At 31.4% G+C, this 19,239-nt stretch overlaps 2 protein-coding genes across 3 annotated transcripts; both read left to right on the forward strand.

The window, feature by feature from the left end:
• The first annotated feature begins 1,384 nt into the window (after positions 1-1,384).
• Positions 1,385-8,871, forward strand: LOC114179924 (Alkaline-phosphatase-like family protein). Of its 2 annotated transcripts, none has more exons than XR_003603550.2 (20): positions 1,385-1,752; positions 1,831-1,865; positions 1,950-2,071; positions 2,203-2,292; positions 2,576-2,695; positions 2,838-2,921; positions 3,065-3,142; positions 3,282-3,407; positions 3,508-3,597; positions 3,972-4,007; positions 4,108-4,163; positions 4,923-5,055; positions 6,042-6,486; positions 6,580-6,671; positions 6,826-7,372; positions 7,584-7,698; positions 7,829-7,870; positions 8,159-8,238; positions 8,320-8,403; positions 8,501-8,871. XR_003603550.2 is itself a non-coding variant. In XM_028066430.2 (20 exons), exons 1-20 carry the CDS (start codon positions 1,421-1,423, stop codon positions 8,639-8,641), a joined length of 2,925 nt encoding a protein of 974 aa, XP_027922231.2. In that variant the 5' UTR covers positions 1,385-1,420; the 3' UTR covers positions 8,642-8,871. The 2 variants fall into 2 exon arrangements, 1 of the variants encoding a protein (XP_027922231.2); XM_028066430.2 differs by having other exon boundaries at positions 8,082-8,238.
• Positions 8,872-12,812: 3,941 nt separating this feature from the next.
• On the forward strand, positions 12,813-15,355 carry LOC114177470 (protein NRT1/ PTR FAMILY 4.5-like). The gene is made up of 6 exons (XM_028062838.2): positions 12,813-12,906; positions 13,119-13,212; positions 13,312-13,529; positions 13,622-14,044; positions 14,118-14,242; positions 14,336-15,355. The coding sequence occupies exons 1-6, from the start codon at positions 12,904-12,906 to the stop codon at positions 15,258-15,260; spliced, it is 1,788 nt and encodes a 595-aa protein (XP_027918639.2). The 5' UTR covers positions 12,813-12,903; the 3' UTR covers positions 15,261-15,355.
• The last annotated feature ends 3,884 nt before the right edge of the window (positions 15,356-19,239 follow it).

Below are 19,239 nucleotides of genomic sequence, written 5' to 3' on the forward strand. Positions count from 1 at the left end.
ATAGATGAAAAAAAATAGTCTAACTAAACATAATTATGATTATCTGTATTATATTAAAGTAAAAAAATTGTCATCATCTTATAATATTTTTCTTAAATATTTAGGCTTTTACCAATTTCAGAACTCTATGATCTCCACTTTGATGAAATAGTTATTTCCGTGAAAGGTGAATACAAACATTTTTAAGCTTGTTCTTTGAATGTTGTTTTTATTGAAAGTATACAATTTCTTTTTGTTTTTGTTTATACACTTGCTCTATTTAATTTGGAGAAAATCATTAAGTTTCAATTGTTTACGAGGGACCTCACGATTGTGGTGTTTTTGATGGAAAAACTTTTGAGTGTGACATTTTTTACCCACATTACAAAAGGATTCTCCTTTTGCTTTATATATATTAATTATGAAAGTGTAAAATTTTTTCTTAAATTTCTTCTATTTTTTTGAAGGTGTTTTAAAATTCAGCAAAAGTAAAGAGTATTTATGTTCAATTCAGTTCAGTTCAATTCGGTTCGGTCCGATTTGGTTCGGTTCAATCCGGTTCGGTTCATTGCGGTTTGACTCGTTTCAGTGCGGTTTGGTGCGGTTCGGTTCGGTCTAGGTCAGTTTGGTCTGGTCTGGTTCGGTTCTGTTCAGTTCAGTCTGGTCCGGTTCGGTTCAGTTCGGTTCAGTTCAATTCAGTTCAGTTCAGTGCGATTTGGGGTTCAGTGCGACTTGATTCGGTCCGATCTGATTCAGTTTGGTCCAGTCCAATTCGGTTCGGTCTAGTACAATTTGGTTCGGTCCAGTTGATTTTTTGATACAAGTGCTTCATAATTTATATGAAAATGGACATGTTTTATAATTCATTAATAATTAAAAATAATTTTATTTATGTGACTTAAATTTATTTTTTTATTTAAATTTATTTTTTTTTTCTTTTTACTTTTAAGCGAGAATGATATAGTATTGAAATTTAAACAAAGTACGGGTTAATTATATTTTTCATCACTAAATAATTATAAAAGTTTATATTTTGTTCTTAAAATAAATTCCAAAGTATTTGTTCTTAGATTTTATAATACTACGTCGTCATGTAGTAAATGATATACGAATATTATATTATAGTTCGCTATAAATTTTTATTTATCATACGAGAAATACTTTATGCTTTGCATAATTTTCATAAAATATAATGTCTAAATACACTTAATACTATATAATTTAATTCAAATAAAAAGATTTAATTATGTTCTTTTTTATTTTAAAATTAAATTAATAATTAAATTTAATTAAAATTTATATATACATATTAACATTTATTATTATAATTTATATATTAAATTACTTCATCTAAATATAAAAGGATTGAATTTGGAATTTATTATTTATTGTAAGATGAATTAGGAATAGTTTGACGCACACTCTAAGCAAGTTTGGATGAATGGATGAACTGAACAGAGCAGCAAGAAGTAGACGGAAGCGGAGTAGTGGAATGAAGCAATCGGAAACGACGTCTTCATCGGCGGCGGTGGCGGTGGAAGGACGGAAGCGTGGGAAGTGGGGATACATTTGGCCGCTGTGGACGACGTTGTTGCTTCACCTCCTCGCCATTCTCCTTTTCACTGCCGGTTTTCTCCTCACCCGAACCGAGCTTCCATACCACAGTCATTGCTCCGACGTGTCAAGCTCCCCTTGCTTCTCTTCCAACAACGGATCTTGCTGGACCAAACCCGCAGTTAACCGTCTTGTCCTCGTCGTTCTCGATGCTCTCAGGTACACTACTATGTCTGGACGATGTTCACAATTATCACCATTCATTAATCACGTTTTGTTCTGTGATTCGCGTTTCAGGTTTGATTTCGTTGTTCCCAGCACCTTCTTCGCAGGTTACCTATCTCACCTATTCTTCACTTGCTAAACGATTTTTTTTCCTTTTTTTTTTCTCACGAGTTCGTTATGTTGTGTGACAGATTCGAAACCGTGGATGGATAAACTGCCAGTTTTGAAGAATGCGGCGTCGACGCGACCGCTGTCTGCAAGGATTTTCAAAGCCATTGCTGATCCGCCTACCACAAGTTTGCAGCGCTTGAAGGTCTAATCGATTTCTTTTTCATGAATTCATCGTTACAATTGTGAATTAGTATTGTAACCTTCTTAGTTGGTAGAGTGTTTTGAATGTCTATGAATTCGGGATTTTTTGTTTCGTATCTTGAACTGATGTAGGGTTTGACAACTGGTGGACTTCCGACTTTCGTGGATGTTGGTAATAGCTTTGGTGCCCCGGCAATTGTGGAAGATAACTTCATAAATCAGGTAGGTATTCTTTCTTGCTTCTTGCATGTAATTTAGGTTTTATATTAGAGTTGTAGTTGCGATTGTGGTTTCGTTGTGATCCTTGATATTGTGGGTAAATGAGGCCTTGTGGATACAATTGAGGTTGCGATGCAGTCTTAGTGAGTTGAGAGTCCTTGACATTGTGGTCGTTTTTTAAAACCTTATCTGTAATGTTTGTCATTCAAATATTGCTTCACTACTTTGATCCCAGATCGAAACTGGTTCTTGTTAAATTTCTGCTAATTTATGTGCTCACTTGCAGTTGGTTCAAAATGGAAAGAAGGTTGTCATGATGGGGGATGATACGTGGACTCAGTTATTTCCTCATCATTTTGAAAGATCTTATCCATACCCGTCTTTTAATGTCAAAGATCTTCATACGGTAGGCCTTCTGTCGTGTTAAACCCGACTTTTGATTAGTCTTTTAATACTTGCAGTCTATGTGAATTGCGTATGGGTGGCTTTAGCCTTTTTGTTTGATCCATCGTTTCAGGGAATATGAAATATTGTTGTTTGTTGTGTAGGTTGACAATGGGTGCATTGATCACCTATTACCATCCTTATATGAAGAAGATTGGGATGTTCTTATTGCCCATTTTCTTGGAGTGGTATGTTTGATATTTTTTCCATGCCATACACTTAATAATCCTAATATCCGCATTCTATACTTGTTATTCTTGTTCTCGTTCTCCTTACCGTTGTGATAAGCAATTTTCGTGTGATGCTGTGTATGGTATTCTGCTTGGTTCAGGATCATGCAGGACACATATTTGGTGTTGACTCTACCCCAATGATAGAAAAGCTGGAGCAATACAATACCATCTTAGAGGTTTTTTTTTTTTTTCTTTTTGTAATCCTTGATTTACAATATTTGTGGTAATCTTGTATTCATGTTTTATCCAAATTTTTTGGTTTAGTACTTGCTGATTTCCGTGGGTTGATAAACAAACTAATGTAACTTGTTTTAGAGAGTTATTGAAGTTCTGGAAAATCAGTCTGGACCTGGGAGCTCACATGAAAATACTTTGCTTGTGGTCATGGGTGATCATGGACAAACATTAAATGGTGATCATGGTGGTGGGAGTGCTGAAGAGGTGTGTACATCACTTATAGTGTCTTTTCGTATGCTTTTTATTTTTTCTTTTGTAAATTTTTCCCAATATGACATAGGATACTGGTGATGAAATCATGCAGGTTGAAACTGCCCTTTTTGCCATGAGTTTTAAGAAGCCTCTTTCTTCTGTACCTGCAGAATATGATTCTTCTTCTTGTCAACAGGATCTGGTATTTACTATTCCTTTTAAAGTGTAAACATTGACAATAAACATCTGGTGTCTTCCAAGTTTCTTTTATCTCTTTCCAAATTTCAACAATCTTTTGCTTCCTCTTGCACATGCACATTTCCTTTAGTGCAAGAAAAATCAAGGAATGGAGAGCATAATTGGGAGTGGATAAATAATGTATACTTGTGTATAAATAAGTTATTGAGGGGACCTCTGGTAAACTATAACGCTGACTTCATGCCTATCTAGCTTAAAGGACACACTCAGATAATTCATTCGTTATAGGTAGTGTGATCCATGTAATCAAGAAGCTGACATGATCTTTATAATTTTGTGCTTGGATTTTAATATTTTTCTGGGTAAATTACTTATCAGGATGGAAAGAATGTTTGTTTCAGCTCCATGCAGCAGGTTAGCACATTTTTTACTTTGTAATGGCATTTTGAACACCTCATATATAATTTAATATATTCATATCTGTATTTATCAAATTGCCTATCATCCTTTACAGCTAGACTTTGCAGTAACAATCTCAGCGTTGCTTGGCATACCTTTCCCATATGGAAGGTGCAGTGTAAGCATCCTGTCTATATTACTAGTCTTCCTTTGTCTTATATTAGTAGCTATATAATTAGCTAGATGTATTGACTCAAATTTTCTATATTTCTCAGTAAGATTCTGTTTTCCGGTATGAGTTGTGGGTTAAATGGAAGGTTGTTTAGGTCTCAATCTTGATTCAGTATTTCATGTTTTGAGGTGGTTTACAAAGTCATAGGATATTTATTGCATGAAAGTATTTTAAGTGTTATTTGGTGTTAGAATTTACAGCAAATCTTTGGGAGTTAAGGGGATTGAAACCTTTTTATCTTGAAAATTTTTTAGAGGATAGATGAATATATAATAAAATTTTGGAGCCATTGTGCCTAAGTAGATATCTAACCGATATCATTCATCATATAGATTTTCCTGAGGGCTTCAGAAATTCTTGCTACTAGTCTTGATAGAAACACACACACACACACTTACATGTGATAAATGAAAATTATGAGATGAAGTACCTGTGCAATTTTTTCAGTCAAGTCCAACGAACATATTGTGCATCAGAGCATTAATGTTGTGTATATAAGCCTCCAGATTTCTTGAGTTAAGGCTTGTTGATTGATCACTTTGATGTCCCTGTCTATATGTCCTGAATCCTATTCTCCATTAATTTCTTCAATCTGGAAGCTTCTATTTTGATGTCCGGTTTTTATTTTCTCATTGTAGCACATTTTAAAAATTTATTGATAACTATGTTGATACTCACGTCTTTTTCTTGTTCATCAGCATTGGTAATATCAATCCTGAATTATACGCTTTGGGAGCAGATAGTTGGAATTCTGATGCCTCTCAAAAACTGTCAGAATCAGATGCTTGGATGCAGAATTATGCTAATGCGCTGTGCATAAATTCTTGGCAGGTGCTTGCTGAATCTTATATTCTTAATTACAAGTTACTGTTTCTACACTTTTTCTGCCCAAATTTTGGCTATAAAGTTGTGAAACGGACTTGATGGTGCAATTCGAAAGTTAGAATACTCTCTTTCCTGGTTGCAGCATTTACTCTTACTTCTCTAGATAATCGTTGACTTGAAAAACACAGCAATCTTTCTTCTTCTTGTCTCATTTAACATAATTCTTGTTGGGACTTTTGAGAATCCCATGCTTACTTTATGAAAAACGGTTTACTGTTGGAGCTTGTTTGTTGATACAACAGTGCTGCTCAAGCACCAGCACAGACCATTGAACTATTTAATATGTTAATATTTTTTAGACTGAAACAAACATATCCCACATTTTCTATCCCAATTGAACATACGAGGGCTAACAAATGCTGGCACTTATACGTATGCATGCATGTATATTCGTACATATATGCATTGTCATTACAAAAGTTTTTATACTATCAACTGATAAGAAATCAGTCCTGTTATAACTTTAAGGTGGTTACTATAAAAATCAACTAATTTATCATACATGAAGACTTGTGATTGGATAACAATGTAGAAAACTTTAACGTTGTCAGTGTCAATGCATGATTTATTTATTCATAAAATATGCTTTGACATTTTTGTATTGTAAGTAAACTGAGTTTCATATTCAATATACTAGCATTATTTTTTCATAAACAATAAATGCAGGACATTTTTGTTATGCTAGTAAATTTTGATGGTTTCCGCTGTGGTGCTGCATGTAAAAATATTATTCACAAACTTATCATACATGTATTATTTAATCAGAAAAAAAGTCTGTTTTGCTTTCAAAATAGCTTAATTATTCTTTAGGGAAATCTTGGGTTTTACTACCATTTGATATTTAATTACGGTGGCCAATAATGATATAAGCAGTTAGGAGAGTGAGTGAGATATCATTTAGTCATTTGAATAGTGATTTTCTCCTTGTCTAGGTGAAGAGATATGTAGATGCTTACTCAGCTTCATCAGCAGTTGGATTTTCTCGTGAAGACTTATCACGAATAGCAAGCATCTATGATCAAGTGGAGAATCATTGGTCACATTCCACCAAAAAGCTTCTGCTTGATAGACAACATGACAGCAATACATCAGTGTCTGCACTTAAGAAGCAAATTGATGCATACTTCAAGTTCCTAACAGCAGTCACTGAATTAGCTCGGTCTAAATGGACTGAATTTGATTTGAATATGATGGGAATTGGCATTGGAATCATGTTAATATCACTTATATTTCAAGTTTTTACCGTTTTAAGGACAACCAAGGAGCATGATGGGACATTTTCATCATCTGAAGATTCTTGGATTGTCAATGGCTCAATTCTTGCAATCTTTTTACTGGGCATTCGTGCATTCAGTTTCCTTTCAAACAGTTATATCTGTAAGTGTGAAGTTTCTATCAACATACATTCCACTTTGTTTATTCAGAATCTTTAAAGTAGTCGTCGTATTTTTCACTCTATTTTTTTGTCAGTGGAGGAAGGGAAAGTAGCGAATTTTCTTTTGAGCACATCTGGAATTGTGACATTACGCCAATCAGTTAGCAAGGGAAAGCTGTTAATTGAAGTATGTGTTTTGTTTAGTTTTTTATTTCTGTCCTCTGTCTAAAAGATTAGTTTATGTCTGGACTTCCTTACATTCTAACGCAAGTGTGCCTATAGAAGTTTCATTGGAATTCTAATTAAATAATGGCTCTTTAACTTGTCTATCTTTTCTGCAGAGCATTGGGTTTCTTATTTTGAGCACATTTTGCCGATTTGCCATTGAAGTTGGGCTGTCCAAGCAGGCTGCCACATCTGCTTTTATGAAAGATTATTCCTCATGGATCATCAACATAGCCTCAGGTTTACCTGTTTGGGACTATGCAGCTGAAGTTGTCCCAATAGTAGTTCTGATTATGTTGGCAGCTTGGCTGTACAAGGCCACCAGTGGCTGCTTCTTTGGTTGGCCATGGAAGTATGTCATACTGGGCACTATCTTGACTTATATGCTAATAATTGCTCATTGGATCACAGACAGTAATAGATTTGATGGCGCATTGATACCTCAAAGCATTGGAAGAACTTATATTCCTAGAATCATTTATGCTATTGCTTTGGGGCAGTTATTTTTTCTGACATTTGGTCAACTGTTTAAGAAAAGCAATTTGGATTGCAAAACAAATTTAGTTGCAAAAACAACATCCATGTTATCTGCGTGGAGTTCAACTGTCATTCTTCTCTCAGGAAAACAGGGTCCCATTGTTGCTTTTGCATCCATAGTTGGAGGTGATTTTTTATTTTTTATTTTTTGCTCTTGGGGTTGTATAAATTGCCTATATCTTGCATAATTCTCCAATACATTTCTTTCATGGCTTAACTTATGCTTTGCTAACAATTGTAGATAAGGAATGGATATTACGGTTTAGTAGTTAATTTCATGAGCTCAAAGCTGCATGCTTTTTAGTGAAGAAATGTTAATTTTCTATGTATTACACAGGTTGTTTTATTATGAAGTTTGTTAACATAGAAGGTGGTAAGGATGGACCGAGAAGTTTTTCTATCATGCAATGGAGCCTCTTTGCTACGTGTCTCTTCTTCTGTAGTGGTCACTGGTATGCTTGTAATTTTCAAAGTTTAATTTTGGAGTTATAATTATCATTTTTAATAGGTGTATGCATAACTTTGCAACTCTCTGTTCTGCATTCCCGTTGTCTTGTAAATTTTTGAACATCATGGTTTCAGGTGTGCATTTGATGGTCTCCGCTACGGTGCTGCATTCATAGGGTAAATAATTATTAACATTTGAGATATTAGATTCGATATTGGACTCCTTTTTCTCTGGCAGTGTGTTGGGACCCTAAACAAATGTAACCATTACAATCAACCCTATTATTTGCGTTCGAACAATCAGTTACTGGCTTTAAAAGGGTCTTCTCTGTTGTTATTATTGCTACACAATTGAAAAATCAAATAATTGAGACTGATTAATTTTCAGGTTTGAAGAATTTGTGCTTGTTCGCCAAGCAATCCTCCTTACTATTGATACATTTGGCTTTTCTATCATTCTTCCAGTTTTTGGACTCCCGTTTCTTGTTGCAATCAAGAACCAGGCTAATCTTGGAAGGCATTTTGTTTTCACACAATTGTCTCAAGTGAGTTTTCTTCATTTATTAGTAGATCTACAAGTTGATCATTGCATGTTCAATGCAATAACCACTCAATGTTTTATATAGATGTACACAACATATGGGCTCATAACAGCAATCACAACCACTTTCACGATACTGTGTGTCACAATTCAAAGGCGGCACCTGATGGTAACTTTTCTATTTTTTACTTGAAATATATTTCGTTTACCCATATGTACATATTTGATGCTTGTATAGTTTACTCAATGCTTAATAATTTTTGTAGGTTTGGGGTTTGTTTGCTCCGAAGTTTGTATTCGATGTGTTCAATCTTATTCTTACGGATGCATTTATTTGTTTGGCCTCAATTTACTATTTTGATCAAGGGAGGGATGATCCAGAACGGAAATCACAGGTCGCTGAATGACATACATATACTATGATCCATTTACATTTTTTTGTTTATGTTTCTCACGATTTGAGTTTTACTTTTTAGTGTTTACAATAGTGAAACCGAAAGCATAGGGAACTTGCAGTGCAGCCTTCCCTCTCACGCAGTAGCGAATTTTGTCCGCTAATTATGTAATATAGAAATATTTATAACTCAATTTGATTTTTTCTTACCAAAACAATCCACGCTTTATGTTTTTTTGGTGATGCCAGCTATTTACATGAACTTGATTTTTTCCACGGACTTTTACTATCTATAGTTTAGGAAGTGGTTGGTTGAGTCGGGATTAATTCTATATTATATTGTTTAATTAAATTCAATTAGATTGGGTTAAGTTTATATTTAGCAATCCAATTTAACATGACTGGATTGAGTAATTTAAAAAGGAAATTACTTATTAAGAAAAAATATTTCTAATATTTTTTAATAATTATAAAATAATGATAATATTTACAATTATATTTTATAGTAAAACTATTAGGTGAATGGTATTTTTTAGTTATATATTTATTATGTAATTGAGTTGGATTGGATTCAATATTACTTGGTGCGATCTTATTTTAGTACAAAATTAAATTAAGCCTCATCCAAATATCCAATTGGATTGGACAACTCAGAATATTGGTTTCCCTCTTAGTATGAGTTTCTCTATTTTCATCTTACTCTATCCTCACCCTAACACTGTTGCTTGTGAAGTACGTCACGCACATTCATGTTCAGTAATCATGGTGGATCTTGTCACTTGTACCTCTACCATTCTACTGCTAACACTGCAACAAACCTGCACTACAAATGAATATAAAGTAACCCTCCCTTCACCCAATTTTTAATCTTTTTATATATTAAAGCAATTTCTATGAATTTAATTTTTTATAGTTTATTTTTCTATGAATTGAATTTTTATTGTGATAGAGTTGTATTAGGACTTGTAATTTAACCCGTTATAGACCTGGATGTAAGAGAAATTACTGAGTTTTATTTTAAACTTTCTTGCATATTTAAATTTGGTTAACTGGATTTTAGAATATGCATTATTTAGATGCTTGATAATAGGATAACTGTACTTTAAATGTATAATTTTCAAACATGTAATACACTTGAAAAAATAAGACAAGTTATAATTAGAATACATGTAGATTAAGATTTTTGAAGTACATTATTGTAATACACATGAATAAAATAAAATAAATAACTGCAATTAAGAGTCACAAGTTAAAACTTTGAAATACCTTATAGTTAGTATAGTCATTTTCACTGCGTAGGTGTAGTAAATTGGAGATTTATAAAACTGAAGTGAATGCACTGACACTTTCTGAATTAATTATAACTTTGATTTGTTGCTTAACCTTAAAAGAGTTCACTTTAGTTGGAGTTCTGAATTGCCTTAGCTACTTACTTTATTCATATAGTTGGATAAATTAGTAATTTACCTCTTCTCATTTTTGCGTGGACGTAAATATCACTCGATCAACACAAAAAAGATTTGATTTTCTGTCAAGTTTCGTTTACATGTTTGGAATCTTGCGTAAGAGATTTTATGTGTAAAAAATATGGCGAAAATACAATAGCACTAATGGAAAAGCAGTATTCAATAATGATGTATTTCTCAGGAGACTCAACCATGAGTAATTGTATGGTATTCATGAAGCAATATTTTCAATAAAGTCATTAGAGACTTCAAAATTCATCAATTATTTTTAATTATATAAAAATTATTAAAAAATAAAATAAAATAAAATAATATAAAGTATGAGAGGACTACCTATGATAAAATTTATACTTCATGACACGTAAATAAATTATACTTATGAAAAAAATATAAATAAATACATGAAGGTAAAACATTACTTATAATTATACATTTTGATGATTATTTTGAGACAGAATTACCAGAAAGATAAATATTAATGAAATATGAGTTGAATCTACACATTATTATATAATACTTAACTTTTTTATTTTATCTTCCTAGGAGACTTAAATTTATACTTAAGTTTCCCAACGGTCATTATGAATCTTTTAAAAAAATTTATGGAGGTGATTTAATAACAATAAAACTTAAGACAAATTCATATAAAATATTTTATACTATTTTCAATTCAAAATCTTAAAATTTATGAATTTTTTAAAGAAATTTATGGAAGTGATTCAATAATAATAAAACTTAAGACAAATTCATATAAGATATTTTATACTATTTTCAATTTAAAATCTTAAAAGTATCGAGTTTAATGGACTTTTTCAACGTACTTGAGTTAGATCCATATAAAATAATTAACATCAACTTTAATACAAAATGTTAAAGGTATAGGTCTTTGTAAACATTTTTTTTTACTTGATCGGAGACCTATACTTATATTTGTATTCTCAATATTATTTTGGATGAATTATGTATTTTTTTTTCCAAACTACTATAATTGAAATTAAATTATAAAATATTTTATCCCTAAATTTTATGAAAAGTCATATAAAATATCACTCTAATTTATGGAGTGGTTAATGTGAAACTTTGTTTATATATGAGAAACACTCTAACTCTGTTTGTTGGGTTAACATTTTACATCCTTCTATAACAAGGTAGGCTTGGAAAACATATTTAATCTTATTTTGATTTTAATTAGTTATTATCGATATGGTAATTTTATTTTAGTAAGTGTTCTATTTCTATTACATGCGAATTTCTATAAGCTACAGATTTCTTTAATTTATTATATACACACATATGACAGTTGTTATTAGAGCTGTAAATATCACAGTGCATGAAAGTTAAGAGAAGAGATAAACGATGCAGTGTTGCAGAATCAAGATGGGAGGCTCTGATATTAACGATGTTGTTGGATCACTCCTGCTTTGTTTTGTCAGTAATGAAACATTTACAGTTTGGTGCAGTTTATGGACGGACAATGTTTTCAACCAGATCAAACCTCACAAAATTCCAAAACTACTTTTAGGATATGTTTGGCTTTAACAAAGTCAGTGGTAGGTTTTGTCCAAGTTATAAATCATCATCATCATCATCACCATCTTTCTCTTATAGATACCGTCAAACATCTAAGGACAGTGGACTAACTTATAGGTCGATCGTACATAGTTGACATCGGTTATGGCCAATCAGTAAAGAGACATATGGTGTAATTAACTGGTCTAAAAGCAACTTAACCTAAATGAGCTAAATAAGTGTATTAAGACACGATTGTATTGTAATTAGACCGATGATGAATAAAAGTTCATTACAAATAATATAAATAGGAGGTCCACGTAATTAGAGTGCATTTAATATTCTTTTATTTAGATATTTACTTACTTAAGTATCATAGTGTCTTCTATATGTACACTCGGTACACTTTGAACGTTTTGACAGTCAAAACATTTTTCACATCGGACGGACAAATAAAGAATAGAAATTACCTGAAGACCAAGACATCGAGAAGTTAAGAGTGTCCTACCGGTCCATAAAAACAAATACTTTTTTATTAGCTTTTTTGTATTTTAGTGTCTATTAGAAGTCAAATTTGTAAATATGAATCTGTTGATTTTTTTTGCCAAACAAGGTCAAGTCGTCATGGTGGAGGACGACATTAGAGGTGGAGTCCTCCACCCGACCGGTTTCTTTTTTTTGTTTTTTTAAAGCAATGTCGTCCTTGGAGACGAAGGTTTGTGTGTTAAGGAAAAAGTGAAATCATCCACGTATATAACAACTTCACTTTTCAAATTTTTTTTTCATAATTAACAAAAATTGAAAATTAAACAATGAAAACTAAAAAATAAAAAAACCTGAAAAGTGAAATCATCATGTTAGAGGACGACTTCACTTTTCAATTAACATAAACCATCGTTTTTAAGGACGACATTGTTTTTAAAAAAAAAAAGAAACCGGGCCAGCTGAAGGACCACTTCACCTGTAATATTGTTGATCCTGTTTGAAAAAAAAAAATTAGCGAACTCATATTTACATAACCTGAAATACAAAAAAGCCTTTTTTATTTTTTCTAATATTTGGAGCCGGTTTAGCATACTAATTTGCCAACACTATCAGCCAATGGAGATATCCCTTCTTACAAAGCATTGTATGATTACACATTAGCATGTTTTCTGTGTCATCCTTGTCATGAAAGCAACTGGGTGATCATTATAAATAAAGCACACTTTTCACACGGATTGTACCACAAGCAAACTTTCCTTCCTATTTCTCTCATAGTGGTTGCGGCTTTCAAGCTGTGACATTTCATTCGAGGCTCATGGTAACTATCTCTGCATTGCCTGCAGTATGCAATTTTAGACTTTTGCTGTATAAGGGTTCACAGTTTTCTGGTTCATATTGTTGTTTAGCTAATCAACTTCCCACATATTATCTGTTTATAATTGGCACATTCAGATAGTTCAAAAATGATTCTGCGATCACCTTTTGATGTTGATTCATTTTCTTAATTGAATGTGCTGTTTTACACTGAAGGATTTGAAAGCTGAGGATAAGGTGGGAGATGTTGAGTACCAAGCAGATAAGACTCCGAGACAAGGAGGATATAGAGCCACATATTTCATCTTTGGTGGGTAAACTATGTTCTCCTCATTCACTTTTTTTTTTTTTTTAACTTTCTTCAAGTAATCTGTTTAACAAAGGCAAATTGGTTGGTTTTCGACTGCAGCAATGATGTTGTTAGATAACATAGGCTTCGTGGCCAACATGGTAAGCTTGGTTTTATATTTCATGAATGTCATACATTTTGACTACTCTGGCTCTGCAACCACCACAACAAACTTGTTGGGTACTGCTTTCTTGCTCACGGTCCTTGGAGGCTTCGTCTCTGATACCTATATGAATCGCCTCAACACTTGCATCCTCTTTGGCATGATTCAATTGCTGGTAAATAGTTGAAATACTGAAATGCTAGAAATATATCTTTTTATGTACTTTTTTCAATGCTAGAAATTAATCTTCATATTTTTGAATTGCAGGGATACTCCCTACTTGTGATTCAATCTCACGACCAGAAACTTCAGCCTGATCCATGTTTAAAATCAAGATGCGTGCATGGCACAAAGGCTTTGCTCTTTTACGCTTCAATATACTTGCTTGCACTTGGTGGTGGTGGAATCAGAGGCTGTGTACCTGCTCTTGGAGCTGATCAATTTGACGAGAAGAAACCAAAAGAACGCGTACAACTAGCCAGTTTCTTCAACTGGTTCTTGTTTAGCATTACAGTTGGGGCCAGCATAGGAGTCATCTTTGTAGTTTACGAGAGTACCGAGCATCATTGGTACATAGGTTTTATCATGTCTCTCACATGTTCTGCTGCTGGTCTTCTTTGCATTGTCTCGGGAAAGAAATTCTATCGTACCAGAGTCCCAGGAGAGAGTCCATTGTTAAGCGTTTTACAGGTCTCTCCATTTCCCCTCCATGCTTCATTCATACTCAACTTCTTTCTAGTTTCATTTCAGATTCTTCTTGCAGGTGCTGGTGGTCACAGTCAAGAATTGGAGGGTGAAAGTACCCGTGGATTCTGATGACTTGTATGAAATACAAAGCCATGACTCTAATTTCGTGAAAAAAATCATCCCTCACACTAACCAATTCAGGTTGGACTTTCTACTGTACCGATTTGAGTTTTTGTAAACAGTGAACTACTTCAAGAGGAACGCATATTGAATACTTGTTTTGTTCACAAACAGTGTTCTAGATAAAGCTGCTGTTCTACCAGAAGGCATGGAGGCAAGGAAATGGAAAGTGTGCACAGTGACACAAGTTGAAGAAGTGAAGATTCTGACAAGGATGATGCCTATTCTTCTGAGTACCATCACCATGAATACATGCTTAGCCCAGTTGCAAACCTTCTCCATCCAACAAGGAACCTTGATGAACACATACATCGGAAAACTTAACATCCCACCAGCTTCCATTCCCATAATTCCCTTAGTATTCATGACCCTTTTGATACCAGTCTACGAATTTCTCTTCGTACCTTTTGTGAGGAGAATCACCGGTCACCCCAATGGAATAACAGAGCTACAGAGAGTTGGGGTTGGCCTTGTTTTGTCAGCAATCTCAATGGTGATAGCGGGGATGATAGAAGTGAAGAGAAAGCACGAATTCAATGATCACAACGGGCACCGTATCAGCCTCTTCTGGCTCTCTTTCCACTACGCAATCTTTGGTATAGCTGACATGTTCACACTGGTGGGGTTGTTGGAGTTTTTCTACAAAGAAGCTCCTCATGGCATGCGTTCTCTTTCCACTTCATTTTCTTTTCTTTCCTTGTCCATTGGTTACTTCTTGAGCACAGCTTTTGTTGAGCTCATCAACCTGGTAACTGGAATCGGAAAGAGCAAGAAAGGGTGGCTAGAGGGACGTGATTTGAACCAAAACCATGTTGAATTGTTCTACTGGTTCTTGGCTATACTCAGCATCCTTAACTTTCTGATTTATCTGTTGTGTGCAAAGTGGTACAAATACCAAACCAGTGTATTTTTTGAGGACAAGGGAATGTCGCACAAAGATCCACCACCTCGTAACCATGAAAACATGTCCGCTAGCTTTGTGTCCTCACTCCAAAACACTGCCTCCAATGAAGAAGATACACGACAAAGGTTTCAATGATCAGAAATTATTGTATAGTTTAAACTCTATGGATTCACTTTCTAATCACATTTTCCCAATCAAGTTATAAATCACACAATTATATTTTTACAATTCATTAAACTAATAATAACCATGTTCAAGATCTCATGGTGTAGACTATACAATGTTGTTATGACCATTATGTATTTTGCAATACCAAAATGATAAGATCACAAATGATTTCAGAAGTTATATACTTTCGCAGTGTTCTATACTTAAATATAATACGATTCATTGATATCATAGAGGAAGTTATACATTATTGAAATTATCGGATTTATATGATCGTGTATTTATTTTGTGTGAATTTTATTTTTCTATTTTTAAATAGAATTTATAGAATTATATTTTATCAAATTACTATATGGGCTTTGTAGTGGACCTACATAATTTTCTTTTTGGGCTTTGTAATGCAGATGGGCAAATATGTGGGCCCATCTTATTTATTATGTTGTAGCGCATTCATCGCCGATTGATTCATTAATTAATTCTAAGACAGTGAGGCTAATGATATTCACGTGACCTCAAATTAAAGCTGACTGCAAAGTGTTAGAAGAAAAAGTTTGCGTTTTTTATTAAAAGAAACAATTTTTGAACTGCAAATTAACGATAATTCAATAACATTTTAAGTATTATTTAATAGTAATATATTTTATTTAAAATAGTTTTACACTCTCCACTTAAATAATATTAAAAAATAAAGAATAAAATACGATAACCATTTGGAAAATAAAAAACATGTCGGTCATGAATATAAAAAGAACAAACACTTTAAAATGTTGTAAGAGACATATTTAAAATGAGTCAAGAAAATATTTCTTAATAATAAAATTACATAATGTCATTACTCTTCCAAACTTAATACTTAACAAGTCTTAATTAAACTCAAGTGAATTATTTTAAAACTCCAACAAATAGTTTATTTAATTAATAAATATGCTAACATCTACTTTATAAAATATATTCTATCTGAATCTAAACATAATTTCTTTTAACAAACAAATATTTGTCCTCAAAATGTTTTATATAATAATAACTCAGCATAGAAAAATTTAAACAACATTATGTCACAATACATCCCAAATGACATAGAAGTTTTTTTTTTTCTATAATACGCAAGTCAAAATAAAAGTTTAAACCACTTTATTAACGATATATTATGTTTTATAACATGTTTTCTTTTTCATATTAATAATCACCTTTGCATTATTTTAAGGGTAATGATTTTAAAGAATGTATCACATATTTGCATAGGTATATCTGTTCAGTTTATCCTAATACAATCTAAGAGTCCCACCCACGTGACCAACTATCACAATGAATTTGGATTACCTATACCAATAAATGTATCATTAAGGTTCTCATTATCAAAGTGATTATTCAACATTAATTTTGTCTAAATCAAAAGGTTACTCCAACTACTAAAATAAATGTCATCCATACATAAAACAAAAATCATAAAAGGAATTCAATTTTTACTTTTACACAGCCAAGTTTAAGTAATTTTTTTGACGTGAAAATATATTTTAAAAAATAATCAAACATGTCATCAAACTTAAACTTAACTTGAAGTTCTTTTGATAGAAAACCAAACATAAACATGATAGAGGCTAAAAGAGACAAATATAGATACTAAATGTATGGTTTTTAAATATAAAGTCTAAAATATGAAATTTGTAAAACTATAAAGATTAAAAGCGTAATCAAGTTTATTTTCACAACAAATTAAACACATGTTTAAATACAAATAAAAATGTTAAAATGACTAAAAGTCTCACATATATATATATATATATATATATATATATATATATATATATATATATATATATATATATATATAATCAAAATAAAGCTTAAAGGAAAAATAAAAATATCAGTTTTTCGGTTTCAATTAGATTTAAAATTGTCCTTCTAATAAAGATAAAATGAGTTTCATTTAACATTAAACTATTTTCTTGAAAATTTAGCTCATTAACACATATTGAAACCTCATATGTCGTACAAATTATTTTATGAGAATTTTTATAAAATAAATTATAAAAAACTTCATTTAAATTAATTTATTTATAAATTAATTTGTAAAAAATCACATAAATTTTCTACGTTTTTATTTTTCAATTTGTTTATAAAATAATAATTCATAAAGAAATTACTTTTTTTTTTTCAATTTCTCCAAATATATCAATAAATGAAGTAGTGTTCACTATTCACTATACAGCCATTGTGGTATGCTATATTCGTTACGAAGTCACGATCACAATATGAGTATGGTTCAATTATTTCTTAGGTTAAAAATGTAGACAAGACAGGGGAAAATCGAGGGGGAAGAATGAAGACATTATGTCCCAATCATTACAATATTAATGTTTTCTGTTTTTTTTTTTTAATTAAGTTTTGAAATATGAGTCAGTAATTTTTAACTTAAAATGCTAAATTTATTAGTAGAGAAATCATAAATGATCTATCTCAATTCTTCCATTTTCTTAAAAATAATATAATATAAAAGTAATTGGCAAAAAACATGAATTTTTAAGTATAAGTAAAATGCTATATAAATTTTAAAAATAATATGATATTATGAAAACTTAAAAAATACTATAAAATTACAAAATTTAGTTTAAGAAATTGGTGTGAAAACTATTATTGAAAATGACTTTGTGATGAATTATTTCTATCTGTTCTTGTTATGTCCCCTCCCTTATATTTAGTAATCTATATGCAATAATGCACGTATACAAAACAGTATTACATCTTTATTATGTATAAATGATCTATAAATATGAGTAATAATGTATGAAAAACATTTTTTTATAAAATTAAGTAAGTATAATTGTTCACGTCGTACCTAACATTATCATATTGCTGAAAAGTTATTATTCAAGATATTTAAATATTTCTTCATTTTTTTATCTTTTACAAACAAAAACATAACATAATTTACACTTCAAAATAAACAATATTTCAGACATATGATGTTACTTAAAAAATAAATTTAATTTTTTAAAAATATGATCGTCATAAAATATTATTAAAATATATATATATATATATATATATATATATATATATATATATAAATCCAACACATATTAAAACTTAACACCAATTTTAACACGAAATCTCAACTTTTTTTGAAATATTCAAACAAAAAAATACAAATATTTAATTGATAGAAATTGCTATCGTGTAAATTCAAGAGAATAAATAAATTACATTTATTTTTTAAAGAAATTATGAACTACAGTTTTAAAAAGTACATAACAATTTAAGTAATATCAATTTTGTTAGTTATTACAGCAGTTAACAAGTTTAAATGATTAATATTGGGAGAACGCGCAAAAATATACAGACATAAGATTTTGGTTACTAAACCAATAAATGTAAAAAATATTAAAGTATATAGATACATGACATACGTATCATAAATTATTTAAATTATATTCTCACTCTCTAACTTCAGAAAGGAATGATTTGAAAAACAAAAGCCGATGCTTGATTGTTAAGAATGTTTTTGTCCACAAACATTCGCTACATTGGAAGAAAGAATGTAGTTTAAAAGAGTTCTTGAGCATTTGAAGGTGGTATTTTTATTTTAAACGGACACATCTTGAATCTGGGTTTCTGAAATACTAACGTGTTCAAGATTTGAAAAAGAACCTAACTATTATTAAATGTGCTGAAGACCGTGGCGTGGTCCTAAAAAAAAAATCTTAAATTGCATGCGGTAAAACCAAAATAACAGGAACAGAACAAGGTGATAGTTACACCGAGAGAGAGACAGAAAAAAAAAAGTAAAAATATTGATTTGGTTAGTATTAAAACGTAGATATGAGTGTAAAGTTTAGTAATAATAATGAAGCAGTGACAAAAAATTAGGAATATAATAAGTTAAAGTTGTGAATTACTTGGTTAAAGATTGAATATAAAATAGAATAAAATAATTGTTATGAGTGCT

Source organism: Vigna unguiculata, chromosome 3, assembly GCF_037176805.1.
Source record: "Vigna unguiculata cultivar grain cowpea cultivar isolate G323 ecotype 2 chromosome 3, ASM3717680v1, whole genome shotgun sequence".
In the NCBI taxonomy this organism is placed as follows: Eukaryota; Viridiplantae; Streptophyta; class Magnoliopsida; order Fabales; family Fabaceae; genus Vigna; species Vigna unguiculata.